This window comes from Gobius niger (assembly GCF_951799975.1).
Source record: "Gobius niger genome assembly, chromosome: 10".
Taxonomy (NCBI): Eukaryota; Metazoa; Chordata; class Actinopteri; order Gobiiformes; family Gobiidae; genus Gobius; species Gobius niger.
This window is the reverse complement of record NC_136861.1, coordinates 36,388,431-36,405,950: the sequence shown is the minus strand read 5'-3', so window position 1 is coordinate 36,405,950 and position 17,520 is coordinate 36,388,431. Positions and strand designations below refer to the sequence as shown.

At 43.6% G+C, this 17,520-nt stretch overlaps 1 protein-coding gene across 1 annotated transcript; it reads left to right on the top strand.

Moving 5' to 3' along the window:
• The first annotated feature begins 1,480 nt into the window (after positions 1-1,480).
• On the top strand, positions 1,481-16,607 carry wipi1 (WD repeat domain, phosphoinositide interacting 1). The gene is made up of 12 exons (XM_079565338.1): positions 1,481-1,801; positions 4,243-4,325; positions 6,406-6,572; positions 6,809-7,015; positions 7,136-7,228; positions 9,870-9,940; positions 12,833-12,943; positions 14,045-14,212; positions 14,299-14,406; positions 15,412-15,557; positions 15,904-16,004; positions 16,324-16,607. The coding sequence occupies exons 1-12, from the start codon at positions 1,707-1,709 to the stop codon at positions 16,399-16,401; spliced, it is 1,428 nt and encodes a 475-aa protein (XP_079421464.1). The 5' UTR covers positions 1,481-1,706; the 3' UTR covers positions 16,402-16,607.
• Positions 16,608-17,520: the final 913 nt, after the last annotated feature.

The window sequence follows — 17,520 nt, the reverse complement described above, 5'->3', positions numbered from 1 at the left end:
CAAACTCCAACATCCAATTCATTACATACGACACAGACCATGTGCAGATTACTTTCAGCCTAATACCAGAGGTGGGTAGTACTTACTTACATTTACTCATGCAGTAAGTAAGTAGTAAGTAACTTTTGGAAATAATTGTACTTTTGCATGTATTTTTTCAAACAGTACTTTTTCCTTATACTAGAGTAAAATTAGATTTAATCTGCACTCTTAACTGGTGCCACTGTCAAATCTTCATTTTGATCCATAAATAGATGTATTTTTGAGTTTTGTGACTTCATTCTTCATAATGATTCCTGTTTACATGTTTTTAAGGTATTTTGTTGAAAATGTTTTAAATGCTCACATTATTTCATCTTTTGTTTTTTCATAATTTATGTCATTACTGAAACATTAATCAAACTTTTGGACCTGTGAAGAGTTTGCATGTTCATCCTGTGTCTGCGTGTCGCCCATGCACTGCTCCTTACGGGTCGTCCCATCAAAGGATAGGTCAAATGCAAAAAACAATTTCCCAATGGGTACAATAAAGTGTACCTTAACCTGAAATATTTAGGCCACTACTTTACTTTTACACTTTACTTTGCTTAGATTATTTTAAAGTAACATAACGTTAAGAGTAACGTTATGTTACTTTAAAATAATTGAACTCAAGTAGAAGTAGAAAGAAGTAGAAAGAGTAAATATGTTGGCTACTCTATCCACCTTTCCTTAATACTATCATTATTATGTAGTTTATTCATATAATTATTATCCCAAAGTCCAGCTCGTCGCGGCCCCTTGTCAATCCCACAGGGCCCCCCAACATTATGAATTCACTTATTTGTAAGCGTTTTTCCTCATGAATTCCCCCACACTTTTGCATAACTATTCACACACAAAAGAGATCATTGGCTAAATATTTCTTCTAATTAAACAAATATACATAATTTGAAACTCATTTTTAGGTGAATGCTGTGTGGTCAACCTTTGGAGGCCCCCCTGCAGGGCCTCTGAGACCTCCCAGAGATCCCCAGACCCCACTTTGGGAATGGCTGGGCTAAAGCGAGCCTTATATTTGTACAGGGCAGGCTCATAGCTATTTCCAGATATTCCGGTGTTACGCCGAAAACTGCATGACCGACAACGGCATAGTGTATTGAGCTACAAGCTAGTCGTAAACATTTAAAAACGATCTCTTCTGGTTAAAATGAGCTGTAATAGTCAGTCTTACTTAAACAAATAGATAGATAAAACATAGAGTTGTTAAAGGACAGCCTTAGAAACCTTCCTGTCTGGTATTAAATAGTGTTTTCATCTGTGCGCGGTAAGAGGAGGTGCATTTTTCGACGGTCATGCAGTTTTCGGCGTAACCCCAGGACGTCACAAAAGCAGCAAAGAGTCCCGCCCTGTCCTAACGCACTACTGGTGACGGTCCAATCACAGCCCAGCAAATCGAAGCATCACGTCCCTCTCAGCCAATCAGAGGCGGCGGGGCTGACGTACGCATCAGCTGCTCTTGTTTTGCTCCTGCTGCCTTTTCTCCCGGAGAGTCCCGACTCCCGACCCACCGGACCCCGTCTCTCATCCCTGACCCGAGCCCCCCCGGACCCTCCGCCGCCTCCTTCTGACCTCTGCCCCGCCGCCGTGGAGCCTTCGCCCGCACACACGGAGCCGCGAGGAGCCGCCGAGCCCAGGCCCCCGGAGCCGGAGGAGCTGCTGGGCGGATGGAGCCCGGACAGAGCGGGCCTGATGAGGGGCCTCGGGGACCGGAGCAGGGCTGCGGCGTTTTCGGATGTGCCTCTTTCAACCAGGACTATACGTGAGTGACCCATCACACTGCTGCGGGTTATACTGCTGCAAGCTAGGCTACTGTGACCACGGGCGGGTTAGAGCAGCTGCATGGTTTATGTCTTCAACAACCTATGATTACAGAGGCACAGTTCAACTTGTTCTGTGGCTCCTGGACTATTTAGAGAATGTACCCCTCTATTCGGTCTGGAACAGCTGTGGTTTGGTCCTGGTTTGGTCAGGGTCTGATCTTGACTTGTTTCTAAACCAGATCTAAACCAGGACTAAACCAGATCTAAACCAGGACTAAACCAGATCTAAACCAGGACTAAATCAGATCTAAACCAGGACTAAACCAGATCTAAACCAGGACTAAACCAGATCTAAACCAGGACTAAATCAGATCTAAACCAGGACTAAATCAGATCTAAACCAGAACTAAACCAGATCTAAACCAGGACTAAATCAGATCTAAACCAGGACTAAACCAGATCTAAACCAGGACTAAACCAGATCTAAACCAGGACTAAACCAGATCTAAACCAGGACTAAATCAGATCTAAACCAGGACTAAATCAGATCTAAACCAGGACTAAACCAGATCTAAACCAGGACTAAATCAGATCTAAACCAGGACTAAACCAGATCTAAACCAGGACTAAATCAGATCTAAACCAGGACTAAACCAGATCTAAACCAGGACTAAACCAGATCTAAACCAGGACTAAACCAGATCTAAACCAGGACTAAATCAGATCTAAACCAGGACTAAACCAGATCTACACCAGAACTAAATCAGATCTAAACCAGGACTAAACCAGATCTAAACCAGAACTAAACCAGATCTAAACCAGGACTAATTCAGATCTAAACCAGGACTAAACCAGATCTAAACCAGGACTAAACCAGATCTAAACCAGGACTAAATCAGATCTAAACCAGGACTAAACCAGATCTAAACCAGGACTAATTCAGATCTAAACCAGGACTAAATCAGATCTAAACCAGGACTAAACCAGATCTAAACCAGGACTAAACCAGATCTAAACCAGGACTAAATCAGATCTAAACCAGGACTAAACCAGATCTAAACCAGGACTAAATCAGATCTAAACCAGGACTAAACCAGATCTAAACCAGGACTAAATCAGATCTAAACCAGGACTAAATCAGAACTAAACCAGGACTAAACCAGATCTAAACCAGGACTAAATCAGATCTAAACCAGGACTAAACCAGATCTAAACCAGGACTAAACCAGATCTAAACCAGGACTAAACCAGATCTAAACCAGGACTAAATCAGAACTAAACCAGGACTAAATCAGATCTAAACCAGGACTAAATCAGATCTAAACCAGAACTAAACCAGATCTAAACCAGGACTAAACCAGATCTAAACCAGGACTAAATCAGATCTAAACCAGATCTAAACCAGATCTAAACCAGAACTAAATCAGATCTAAACCAGGACTAAACCAGATCTAAACCAGGACTAAATCAGATCTAAACCAGGACTAAACCAGGTCTAAACCAGGACTAATTCAGATCTAAACCAGGACTAAACCAGATCTAAACCAGGACTAAACCAGATCTAAACCAGGACTAAACCAGATCTAAACCAGGACTAAACCAGATCTAAACCAGGACTAAATCAGAACTAAACCAGGACTAAATCAGATCTAAACCAGGACTAAACCAGATCTAAACCAGGACTAAATCAGATCTAAACCAGGACTAAACCAGATCTAAACCAGGACTAAATCAGATCTAAACCAGGACTAAATCAGAACTAAACCAGGACTAAACCAGATCTAAACCAGGACTAAACCAGATCTAAACCAGGACTAAACCAGAACTGAAACCAGGTCAAAAGGAAAACTGAACAGGACCAGACTTTGCCTGATCCTCCACAGTAGTTCCTGGATCCTTCACCTCAAAAGAAAAATGAATCTATTATTCCCCAAACTGTCCCCAGACGCTGACGCTGAACCTATATCACAGCCCGCCTACATTCAAACACATTCAATAAGAAAATAAACCTGCAAAAATGTGCAGACGTACGCGTGTCTCCATGGAGATGTGGACTAAAGGCAGCCAAATATGAGGTTTAAATCCTCATCCAAATGCAGTCTTTCATCACCCACTGCAAAAGTAGCATTGTAGTCCTGAATGCTACAGTGTGCCTTTAAAGGGACGAGATGCAAGTTGGTCATTTTTATGCTCACTACTGCCACCTCAGGTCTTAGGCATAACTGCAGGTTCGGACTGAATGAACACCTTTCTGAGTGACAGTGCAGGATTTTAGAGGCAGTTTTGGTGAAAAGGTCTGGGCTCATTCTACACTTTAGGACATTACTGGAACATGTTACAACTCCATTTAGTCCCTTTAAACTCTCTTTTTTTCCAAGGATTTTGCCAGGTGTAGGAATCCAGGATAGGTCTAACCTGTGTGTGTGCCTCCCGTCCTCAGCTCCCTGGCCCTGGGCACACAGTCAGGCTTTCGGCTCTTCTCTCTGACCTCCGTGGACACGCTGGACTGCATCTACCACAGCGGTACGCCACACTTCAAGTACACGTCTTTCACAGGATGACTATTCCAGATTTTTGATCACTTTTCATTTTCATGGTTATTCCAGCTCCCTCTCTGTGAAAACATGTCTGTATATTAGGGAACGACACATATGGATTTTTTGGGGGTCCGATACCTATATGAAGGTAGTCCAAGCCTTTTTTATTAAGTCAATTATGATTTAGCAGCTTTTTGTTGTTTGCTATAATACACCTTACTATCTGCACATTAAGCTTCCAGAGGTTTCCAATCGGCCAAACATTTGCTGAGCTTCTAAATGTGAAATTACAGACTTAGACAATTAGTGTTTTTGTAATTAATCTCGGGTAAATGGGTTCAGGGCATCAGTGAATGATCTTTCAGGAGTCAGGTCCAATGTCTGTCTGTGCCTATTTAGAAAGAAATGCAAAATGTACATAAATGTCATTTTAATTTAGTGTAGAAAAGCCCAACCAGGGGCTGGAGCTGATCATGAGCACTAGCAAAAAGCTTCAGCTTCAAACTTGTTTTGTACTGTGTTACTTTTTAATTACCCTGTCCTATGAATAAATATATCATCATGTGGCTACATGTGTAGACTCGGACACTCTCCAAATGCTATTTTCCAGACTCTGGTGTGTCTGAGATCAGCTCAGTGAGATTCACCTCATGTAAATAATGTGGAGTCTCTGACCTCAGGCCTTTATGTGACCCACAGTTAGAGAACTGATGGGCCTCATATTTTTACTGTCAATGTTGCTTTAATTATTTGGAGTATTTTTATACATTTATATATTCTCTACTTTTAATGTAACTATGGATCATGTGTTCGCACATGTGTCCTTAATAAAGATGAAATTCATTGACATGATAATGTAGCTCTGAGAGAAAAGGCTCCTCACTTTACTGTTGTGACGCTTTTAAACACTAAAACAATGTGTTCACTTTGCAAAGTCCTAAAGGTAAATATGGTAAAGGTGCTTTTTGTCAGGCTGCTGTACGACAGTTTCTCCTCATGTTCTGAGTCTCCACCTCTTTCAGAAGCTCCTCTCTCTCAGTCGCTGCTTTTAGTTTCTTTGTTGAATAAAGTTGATAAGTCGTCGACGTGTTTAATGCAATTTACCAGCGGGCCACATATATTATAAAAAAAGTAATTATCTCACGAGCCGCAAAAAATGACCATGGCCGCATTTGGCCCCCGGGCCGCATGTCTGAGACGCCTGATGTACATCATGAAGAAGTGCTTTTGTTTCAGTCAGGAGATGATATGTACTAGTAAGAATGGCTGTATGAATTGTCTGGGTGATCACCCTGGAGTCAGTAGCAGCGATTAGGAACATTTATTTGTATTTGTGGCGATCAGACCCGGCAGTGCACACTGAGATATGGATGAGTAGGTTAGCGTTACGGATGTCTTCCTCCGGAGCCTGGACACTGGTGATGGTATGGGAGACCGGTGAAGGATGTAGCAGTGAAGCTCATGACAGAAGAGGCGGGGAAGGGGTGGAGGTGGGTCGCAGCACAGCTGGGAAGCGGACGAGCCATGAACGCTGGAGGCTTTAGCGCAGGACCGTGGGCGATGATTGGTTGGGACAAAAGTGTGGCTCTGTGCTGATAGGCTGAGGTGGAGGTGTGACCGTCGCAGACGAGATCATTGGCTGGAGGAAGGAGACGCTGAGATTAGCCTTCCTGGTTGACTTTATGCCAAGGCTTCATTTCCTATTTTACACTAGGTTATTTGATTTTATTTTAACACCGTTGCAGCCGAAATCCGAGTTCATGTTTGTTTTTGATTGTCAGTTTGATGGGATAGTCATAGATCATAGTTTTACCAGTGAAGTTCAATTTATAAAGAAAAGGCCCAGGAGGTTGAACTCGTACAGTATGTTTGCACAGCGATGGTTATGATTACAACTTCTCATCCTGTGCCCATTTCTAATAAGAAAATAGAACACCACAACAATACCAAACCAGGAAAACAGGATTTGTATGTATTTTGAAGTGGTTTGAGGATGATGTCATTAGGCTGAGCTTGGAAAGCGCTGCACTCTGATTGTGCTGCTGACGGTGTGTTGGTCCCTGCAGACACCCCGGACGTGTGCCTGGTGGAGCGCCTCTTCTCCAGCTCTCTGGTGGTGGTGGTGAGCGCCAGCATGCCCGAGCGCATCAACATCTACCACTTCAAGAAGGGCACGGAGATCTGCAGCTACAGCTACCCTCGGCCGGTCCGCTGCGTCAGGCTGAACCGGCAGGTCCGCGCGCTCTTATTGTTTACAGGGGACATACCTCGTCACAATGCTAATGCTAATGGTCTTCGTATACAACTCGCTTTCCTTTATATCACGGGGAACTTTATTTATTTCATATTTGACCTTCATTAAACAATCTCTTTACAATCTCTATAATAACTGATTTTGAAAAAACACTTTGAAATGTAGTCCCACTTCCAGTACGAGATCCCATTTGTCCTGCGGTGCCTGCGTTTCAGAGACTGGTGGTGTGCCTTGAAGAGTCCATCTACATCCACAACATCAAAGACATGAAGCTCCTCCAGACGCTGCCGGATCTCCCGCCCAGCCCAGCCGCCGTGTGCGCCCTGAGCAGCGGCGGCTCCAGCGGGGTGTGCGGCTCGTACCTGGCCTTCCCCAACAGTCTGAGCAGCGGAGAGCTTCAGCTGTACGACGCGGCGGCCCTGGTAGGTCCCACTGCGCCTTCCTGTCGGCAACAGGCCTTTCCCAGCAGCTGCCCGGCTCTACTCGGTAGTTAGGACTCGGAAAAGAAGCCTCATTTTCTGATGGGTGTGTTGTGCACGCAGAGTCCAGTCACGGCGATCCCGGCTCACCATAGTCCTCTGGCCGCCCTCTGCTTCAACGCCTCGGCTTCCAGACTCGCCAGCGCCTCCCAGAAGGTCAGTCACGCCATTACAACTATCAGTTGATCAGAACTCATGCTGCCTTCATGTGCTCTGGATGTCACCAGTGCGTTGTGTTCAAGTGCTGTAGAAGACTCAAAAAACATACACTATTACACTATGAACAATTGAGCTAAATACATAGTGCAGGGGTTAAAGTTCTCCGGATTTCCGTCATTTTGACCAATTTGGTAAAAATGTTCGTCACCTAGAAAATATCAGAAATAAATCAATAAAAGTAATGTCGAGAGTGCATTCAGCGACACGTCTGCGGTGAATACACTGGACTACGGTCAGCCAATCAGAAGTGAGCTGATGCAGTGAGGGAGGGTCTCTCGTCTAACAACATTAGCTGCCTTCAAAGCTAAAGCGTGCGACTGCTGTGTCAGCGTGGACTGGATTCACTGTTTATTGATGGAGGGGGCGGGGCTACAGACTGCGCTCCGTTAGTAGCTTCTGAAGTTGTGTTCGCCGTGGGTCGCCTTCCGCTCGGCGACAGCGATGATGTAGCGAGAGGAGGAGGCCATGCACCCGCGGTCAGGGCAGGGGTTCAGGTGACACGCACAAAACCTTCTCCAAACTTCAGTCAGATGAACCTTTTTTGCTTTAACCCCTGGCATAGTGTCATAGTGGGAGATCATTTTGATGCCTGAGTTCCCGAGATGAGATAACCTTTGACCTTTCAACACAACAGAGAGCGGCGATAATACTTATGATTTTAGCTGATTCTTGTGAAGCCGACACATATCTCTTTTTCCACACTTACCAGTCTTGTATAAAAAAAAAGAAATTCCAATATTTATATGTTTTTTTTCCGATCAAAACAGAAGCAGCAGTTCAGCGGTTCGTAGGTGACTTTCTCATTTGTTTATACTGTATTGGAGTGCTTTTTTTTCTTGAACATAATTAACTCGCAATTTCCACTTCACAACTGGACAGGATCAACTTTACCAGAGCACGTGAAGGCAACCTTTAAGGTGCATTATGCAACTTTTTATGTGAGGGTGACGGACCCTCTCACCGGACATCAGTGAAAACCTTCCAAATACTTGGTCCTGGAGGCCACTGTGATGGAAAGTAAAGGCGCCATGCTGACCATAGGGTTGGGCGATGTCCCCTTAATTGGCCGTTGACGATGTTTACAGTGAACCATCGTGATGGACGATGATATCGTCCATTTCTCATTATAAGCATTTTTTTAAAAAGACATTTGCATAGCCTACATATGCTGCATATTACTATGTATGCTAGGAAAATGTGAGATTGCAGCATAAATGGATCTAAACTAAACATGATTTGAACAGAGTCACGGACACGACTTTTGCAAAAGAAATGTGTTAAAACTTGTGCGCAAAGTCTGAGAGGAGAACGACTTATTCAGAGCGTGAACTCCTCAATACCAAGACTCTTATCACACTAATACAAATGTAAATCGGAGCTTATTATTTGCATTTGCTCAATTTTAACGTAATGTTTAAGAAACAGTGGGTGAACGGGACAATATTTAGAAGTTTGCGTCGTAGCTACATTTTTGAAGCCGCTCCACGCGCCGCCCGGTCCGTGTGCTCTAACCTCTTAACTCCTGCTGCACCGCGCCTTTCTCTCTCCTCTCTCTTTCCTCTCTCGGTCCTTCGTGAGAATAGTCCACGCGCTCAGCTAGCTCCGATGTGAGAGCCATCTCATTTTAAAACGGTTTAAGTTTCAATACGCAGCAAAGCAAAACAAAACCACGCGCTGTTAAACTCTGAGCTGCAGAGAGAGAGAGAGAGAGAGAGAGAGAGCCCCGCGCGACATAAACAGAGCAGCTGTGTCTTTACGTTAATAATTACGGCAACACATCGTGGCTTCTGGCAGGCTACTGACGCTAGCGCGCATATTAGTTACATCAGTGATTTAATTTACAGTGCAATCCCTGCAAAGTTTGTAGGTTTGCAAGGCCTACAGAAGACCAGTGCGTGTTTTTGACGGGAGGGGGCGTGGCATCACGATGGTGGCGCTCCATCGTGATGTTGCTCATCCATCGCCGATGGACGATGATATCGTCCATCGGCACAACCCTAGCTGACCACTCATACAGCCACTGGGTCACTACAAGGTCTAATGCGCAACTTAGCAACATCTCAACTTTTTTTTCATGTAAAAAAGTGGCATAATGCACCTTTTAGGTGTCTTTTTACACAGCACAAGGGAAAGAATTGCACCCTCTGCTGGCAGTTTTGTATAAGTACATATCTAGTAGGGCTGGGATGATACACTTTTGTCACAATCCAATGTGTATCACGATACTCAGGGCCGAACCGATACGTTTTGTTATACAGAAATGATAAGTAATATGTTTACCTTAAAGTGTTCCGATTGAAAAGTGCATTGACACAAAGTAAAAGTTAATGCTGTTACTGAAAACAAAGGAGTGCATGATAAAAATGCCTCCAAACACAAGTATTGAAAGTATTACAATACTTAAAAAAGTATCGATTTGATATTGCAGCAAAAAGTATCCAGTAGTGATTTGATCTGATATTTTGTCCCAGCCCTAACATCTAGGGATATTTTCTGACGCATACATTATTTAAAGTGATACTACTGACCAATGATTTGATATTGTGTGACAGTGTTGACCATGTCCATGTTGTTCCAGGGCACGGTGATCCGAGTGTTCTCTGTCCCCCAGGGCCAGCGCCTCTTTGAATTCCGCCGCGGCATGAAGAGGTCCTGCCACACTCAAACACACAAAACATAAACTCATCCGATCTGTTATAGGTGCACTTTTTCTAAATGATGCTTTTGCAGATGATAAGATTTAATCAAGTGACTGGGAATAGGCTGTGTTTACACAACATTCTAAAGAGCCTAGAGGTTCATTCAGCTGACAGTTACGATAGTCACTATGGTAACTAACTGTCAAAATGCAGATTTTTTTTTGCCTTGGCTTTTGGTTAATATCTCCATCATTACAGGGACAATCCACACAAAACAAAACGGTCACAAGGTTCAGTGCGTTCTCTGTCGTATGAACTAAGGTCCAAGGGGTAAAAGTGGTGATGATTTAGGTCACATTATGCAATTTCTCCATCTGTGAGATCAATAAAGTATCATCTTATCTTATCATCTTATCTTATCTTATCTTATTCACGTTGTAGAATCTGATGATGTCATCATTTCAGATGAAGGACATCCATATGAGCCAGATTTAGACTTTAGTGGTTTGTGATAAATATGTTTATAGTCCGGCCGAAAAATAATCTATAATGTAAAACGCAATCGCGAGTAGGGCGGGGCTTAGCTCCATAAGGGCGCCGCCATGTTAATTACCCAGAATTCCGCGGGCGGCCCCCACGTGACGGTCCCTCCGCTCGCGGGCTTCGGCCAGGGGCCCCCACGTGACCGTCCCACCGGCCGCGGGCATTGGCCACGGGTCCATATGGACCGCGGTGCTGCTGTCCGAGGACAACCCGACGTCACAACAACGCGAGTGCACGAGATCTGACTGCCGTGCGTGTGCGTGCATCCAAACAGGGCGATGTGTCATCGTCACTCACCGCTACTGCAGCTGGTACAGTTACATCCTCCAAAACACATGACATCTGCGTGTCTTTGTTTTAGTCTCTCCTGCAGTGACCGTGGCTGTGGTTCATTATAGATCCCGTGCTGCGTAATGTCAGAGGCGCAGACAAATGCGTAAGATCCAATCCTGGCCATAATCCGTCTCCAAAGCTTTGTCTCCGAAAAAAAGTATGATGTACGATGCACGTAAAAGGCATTGTTCACAAGTTATCCACGCTTCTTCAACTGTTCTCTGCGAGCTCTACAAGTCACGCAGCTTCTACTGACGGAAGTGAGCGGGGGAAGTCTTTAGGAGTTACTACGCGGACGCTGTGCTCCTGTATCATTACGCCTCACAATATAGTCCCCCTTTTTATCTGCTTATAAAATCGACATGTTACATTTCTGTGTAAATATACTTTGCATGAAAACACTTCACGTAACTTTATTTAAATAGGGAACACGTGGAAGAGCTTGGTAGCTTCTATCGTGAGCTTTTTTGGAGCTATATGACATGTGGGAGAGGCTGCGTATGTGCTCCGTTTGCGTGACAGAGCGCACGGACAAAGACCAGACGGGGATATATTAACTCGACTAAGGTTAGGTAAGAACATATCTTGGTATGTAAAAACGGTGGCCTATTCCTTTAAAGATACAAGTCAGTTGCACCTTCTCGGAAATAAGGTTCTGGTCTGGTCTAAACTCTCATATAGATTTGAGACATTTGTACACTTAAAGGGGCTAGATGCAAGTTCACCATTTTATACTCACTACTGCCACCTCAGGTCATACGTGTAACTGCAGCTTCTATATTAAGCTTGTGCATGACGGCACTTTGGACCAGAATTAACATTGACAGTGCAGGATTTTAGAGGCAGTTGTGGTGAACAGGTCTGAGCTCATTCTACACATTAGGACATGGAGGAACATGTAGGGGGAGGAAAATACATAATTTTAACATTTTTAAACTCTGTATAGTCCCTTTAAGTATTAAAAAGTCCCTTAAGATAAAAGTTAACATATAAGTTACAATAAAAGAACAAAGGATTTAATGAATGTTTAGTTCAATGTACGACCAGTGTGTTCAGTGTGTATTAGTGTGTTCAGTGTGTATTAGTATGATCAGTGTGTATTAGTGTGATCAGTGTGTATTAGTGTGTTCAGTGTGTATTAGTGTGTTCAGTGTGTATTAGTGTGATCAGTGTGTATTAGTGTGTTCAGTGTGTATTAGTGTGTTCAGTGTGTATTAGTGTGTTCAGTGTGTATTAGTGTGTTCAGTGTGTATTAGTGTGTTCAGTGTGTATTAGTGTGATCAGTGTGTATTAGTGTGTTCAGTGTGTATTAGTGTGTTCAGTGTGTATTAGTGTGATCAGTGTGTATTAGTGTGTTCAGTGTGTATTAGTGTGATCAGTGTGTATTAGTGTGTTCAGTGTGTATTAGTGTGTATTAGTGTGTTCAGTGTGTATTAGTGTGATCAGTGTGTATTAGTGTGTTCAGTGTGTATTAGTGTGTTCAGTGTGTATTAGTGTGATCAGTGTGTATTAGTGTGATCAGTGTGTATTAGTGTGTTCAGTGTGTATTAGTGTGTATTAGTGTGTTCAGTGTGTATTAGTGTGATCAGTGTGTATTAGTGTGTTCAGTGTGTATTAGTGTGTTCAGTGTGTATTAGTGTGTATTAGTGTGTTCAGTGTGTATTAGTGTGATCAGTGTGTATTAGTGTGATCAGTGTGTATTAGTGTGATCAGTGTGTATTAGTGTGTTCAGTGTGTATTAGTGTGATCAATGTGTATTAGTGTGTTCAGTGTGTATTAGTGTGTTCAGTGTGTATTAGTGTGATCAGTGTGTATTAGTGTGTTCAGTGTGTATTAGTGTGTTCAGTGTGTATTAGTGTGATCAGTGTGTATTAGTGTGTTCAGTGTGTATTAGTGTGATCAGTGTGTATTAGTGTGTTCAGTGTGTATTAGTGTGTTCAGTGTGTATTACAGATGAGTTTTTGAACACGATGCTGTGCCCGACACTGAGCGAGCCTGTGGTGTGACTCTGACTGTGTGACTGCAGGTGTGTGGACATCAGCTGCCTGTCCTTCAGCCCTGACGGACACTTCCTCTGCTCCTCCAGTAACACAGAGACAGTGCACATCTTCAGAATGGACCAGCACCTGGAGCCAAGGTACTTTAGCCTGTCCAATCACAGAAGAGATGCAGGCGGCATTTCATAGGATTGCAAATATATGGTTAAGACAGGGAAAAAAACTACACTTTCTCCGATTGATTCATCATTACTTTGGCAAATGCTGGATTAGGAATATATTTTTCTGCTAAATAAAGATGCAGAGACATGGAGAGGAGCCCCCTTGTATGACACGTTGTTGTCTGTATCTATTCAAAGTAAAATATTTCTAAATATCTATTCTATTCTAATGTCAAATGTAAGATACAGATGAAGAGATTTAAGTCGGAGGAGATGATTCACTCAAATGAACAAATAAAACCAAAACAGCTCTGTCTTATTTTGTGGTCTTTTCCGTTTGATGAAACAGGCTCAGAGAACTTGACCTGGTCATCGAGGTGGGTTGCAAAAAAAATGCTCTTCTTGAGGTGTCTGAAATGTTTTTATTGATTTAGAACATATTTGCAATGCAGAATCTGAAAGTGATGATTTCTTATTGCCTAGTGGATAAAAAGAAAAAAATGTATGTTTTCCATTAAATTGGATACATTTTTTTTAAATATTGGGGGTTGCTTTTTGATGAAGATGTATGAAAAAAGCAACAAAAATGCAGCAAAACAGGCGACAAAAAAGTGGCAAAAACGTGACTATAGCACCAAAAATGCAATAAAAAGCGAGTAAAGGCAAGGAAACATTTTAGATGGGATTTGCTGGTCTTACCTTTCAAATGAGGTGTTACTCTGACTTATAAGCTCTAGTCGAGAGGCTTTTAGATTTAGGTAAAGCTGAACTGGATAAAAACTGACCTGACTGAGTAAAAACAATTTTGGATTCAGCACATCACAATGTCCTACATCAGCTCACAAAACGGTGCACACCAGTGTCATCTGTGTTATATTGCGCTTCTTGTGTCCTAAAGGGATTTTAGTGGAGGAGGGCGTTTCCTCTGAAGAGCTGGATATGACACATACAGTATAGGGTGTTTACAAAGTATGCTGCACCCTTGTCAGATTTACAGACTTCTTTCCAAACCTTTCTAAAGGAGTGGCCTTAGAAGGCCCAGCCTGTTTATTAAAGATGGTGTGTCTGAATGTGTTCCAGTGCGGAGGAGGAGGACGCCTCTTCGTGGGGCTCATACGTGGGTCGGATCTTCTCTGCAGCCACCACCTACCTCCCAGCTCCGGTCTCTGACATGATGAGCCAAGACCGGGCCTTCGCCACGGCGCAGCTGCCCGAGCCCGGCCAGAGGAACACCTGCACTCTGACCGTGTGAGGAAACTCTCCGCACTGATGGTTCAGAGGATTTTCAGCACTGCAGATCTCATCACTGTCTCATAAAACTCGTGTGTTTCCAGGATCCAGAAACTTCCAAGGCTGCTTGTAGCTACAGCGGAGGGCAAGCTCTTAGTCTACACCCTGGACCCTAAAGAGGGCGGCAAGTGCTGCCTGTCCTACACCCATCAGTGAGAGCTTTTATTGTCTCTCTTCTGTTTGTCCATTTCTCTGAGTCATCTCTCTTTCTTTCACACACCATGAAATCCCTTTTCATCCCCCCATGCTCGGGTCCTCTACCGTCGGCCTGGGAGCTTAGGTATCTACGGTTCCTAGATCTTTCTGGACTGAGGGGCTCCTGGTATTTCTCTAGTTTCTCCTGTTCCTTTTTCCTGATGTTGAAGTCCAACACCACAATGTCCGGTTGGTCCATTACCATTCTGTCCGTCTGTATCTGGAAGTCCCACAGGATCTTGGCTCGGTCACTTTCTTCCACCTTTGGAGGTGTTTCCCACTTTGACCTTGGGGTTTCCAGCCATGCTCTGCACAGATGTTCCTGTACTCTATACCAGCCACTTGGTTATGGCGTTCCGTGTAAGCTTTCCCTGCAGCATCTTACACCCTGCAGTTCTGTAAAGCTGGATTGTCTCATTGGCCTCTTTGGAAAGTCTACACCTGGGGTCTTGTCTGGTGTGGTAGATCTGGGCCTCTATTGCTCTGGTGCTCAAGGCCTGCTCCTGTGCAGCCATGATGAGCCTCTGTGCTGCCCTTCAGTCCGGCTCTGTCTAGCCATTGGTAGGATTTCTTCAGTTTTGTTTCGGTGGTACATCCTGTGTAGGGCTTCGTCATGGGGGGACCATGACGGAACCTCCAGCACCTTGTCCTCTGTTCCCCATTGTCTGAGACATTCACTCAGCACGTCATCTGTGGGCGCCTTGTTCCATCCTGGATAGTGGCTCTCACGCTCACTAGTCCTCAGCTCAGCCCCCTTCCTTACAGCCACTGTATAGTCTCAGGGTGGTGGATTTGGGGTGGAACCCTCCATAGAAGGTTAGAACATCAGACATCTAAGTCCAGAAAAGTGCAGTTCTAGTAACAGAAAAGATACTCATGCAGACGCTGGGGGACCTGAGCCTGAAGGAAAAAGAGTATTTATATATGTATAATGACGTGTTTTGTTTTGTTTCTTCTTCTAGGCTTTTTCCAGAGGCTAAGGACCAAAGTGGGGAAAACATCTCTGAGGCTTCTTCAGCGCCATCAGCGCCCAGAGCCTCTTATCCGTCTTACGCTGCCACCGCTGCCTTACCCCCCGCCCCAGGCCTAGCCACTGCCACACTCACAGGTAAACCAGGCAACCACCACACAAAATATCAGTGTCAGATCAGAGAAAAGGAGCTGCCTATCGGTGTTAATGTGATAATTAGAGATATATAGTGATCAATCAGAGCCATGTCTCAAGAATGTGCCAACAAGGTTATTCTTGAAATTAGATTTTTGTTTCGGCATGAAGTTTGTGCCTGTCCTGAGAGAGGAGGAGAAGGAGCTCGGACACTGATTATGCGGAGCAGTTGATTTGCTGAATGTGGGCCGGTCACAATCTTAACAGTCTGAAAATGAGGTCCCAGCAAATCCAGGCCTGTCACCGTCACGTTATCTTCTAGCAGTGTTTCTCTGCGCTTTGTCTGCAGGCTACAGTGAAGACGGCGGCTGCAGAGAAGGAGAGGTGATTCCGGAGCATGAGCTGGCAGCAGCTCCCGTGCAGCTGGACGATGAGAGCGAGTTTCCCCCTGTGAGCTGCTCATCTAGAACACACACAAACAAACAAACAAACAAACACAGAGCCACATCCAGTCCTTTCACATTTTACTTTTATTTGTATTATTTTTTATTTTAATATTCTTTCTGTATGTCCTTATAGTCTTAGTCCCCACCAGAGGGCAGCATTTGTCCACATTTGTTCTCATCACGGCTTGCAAAACTACAAAACCTTTCTAATATCTATATCGGTAATCTGCAGACAAAGCTATCGATTGTCGTACTTCACAACACATACACACATCACATACACAACCCATCTGTGATCTTCTCTGTCGTCATGCGTGTTGCAGATCACGTGTCGAGACGGGAGCGAGCGTGTCCAGGGAGCGTTCGCCTACAGTGAGACGGACAGCTTCTGCAAACTGTGATCGGGCTTCACGTTCCACAAAGAGAAGAACCACGCCCGAGCTGTGGACGCTTCCTCCCAAGGTCCATTATTTCCTCCAAAAACAAGACCCCTGTACTGTATCAAACATCTTTTAGTTCTGGATCAATTGACTCACGATCTATGTTTCTTAGTGTGTGAGTGTGTATCACGTGTACTGTATGTATTTGAACGTGTATTTGAGACGGGAACATGAACCCACCGCAGGCTGAGGGGAAGGTCTCTTTAAATCCAAGGGAATCGAAAACACGCACAATGGGGCATTCTTAGTATAGATATGATAATAATAATAATAATAATAATAATGATAAATGTAAATGTATTTGTAATGCACTTTTCAAAACAAAGTTACCAAGTGCTTTTTTAAGTTAAAAAAACACACACACACACACACACACACACACACACACACACGTAAAACACATAAAACCACAAAAAGATAAAAACAGCAATGCATAATACACACACGAGTAAAACCATTTAGGTTATAAGGTGGATTAGTTTCCTATAGAATATATTATATGTATATTATATTTATAAAAAGGAATGGATGAAATATAAACTTAAAGAAACCATGTCTGAAAAGAACTATAATATAATAGAATAAATAATCTTTTGTTTAAGCTAAGTTGTTTAGATGTTCATGTAAATATTAAAAAAAGAATAATTCCATTTTGTATTTTGGTAAAAAAGATGATCTAACCTCCTCTGCATCTGTTCACTGACCCCTCAGAGGGTAAACTACGAAGCTGGATTAGAGAGTCAGTGATAAGTTCAGGGCTAACTCGGGTTTTACGGTCCTGCAAGCTGGCAGGTCAGGGTAGATCTCCATGGAAACACGCCCTCAGCTTGTATGTCTGTTAAGTGTGACGTCACAACTTCCACTTCCGGGTCCTAGCAGAGCAGCAAATATGCAAGACAAAAAAACATTAAAAACATTTTAAAAAAACATCAATATTTGTGAAACTCAGCGGGGAGTTACTGAACCTACTTATTTCTCAGACTCATTAGCCAAAAATGCTGCACCTACTGCTAAAAAAGTATTATTTACTAAAGTCACTACTTCCGGGTTTAGCGTAGCTGCTGCGCCGTTAGCATTTAT

Excerpts from the sequence above, each read along its gene's own strand:
- wipi1 (XM_079565338.1), top strand. The coding sequence starts at position 1,707 with ATGGAGCCCGGACAGAGCGGGCCTGATGAGGGGCCTCGGGGACCGGAG. Across the intron at positions 9,941-12,832 it reads TTCCGCCGCGGCATGAAGAG|GTGTGTGGACATCAGCTGCC; the intron begins GTCCTGCCACAC and ends GTGTGACTGCAG. Across the intron at positions 14,213-14,298 it reads AACACCTGCACTCTGACCGT|GATCCAGAAACTTCCAAGGC; the intron begins GTGAGGAAACTC and ends GTGTGTTTCCAG.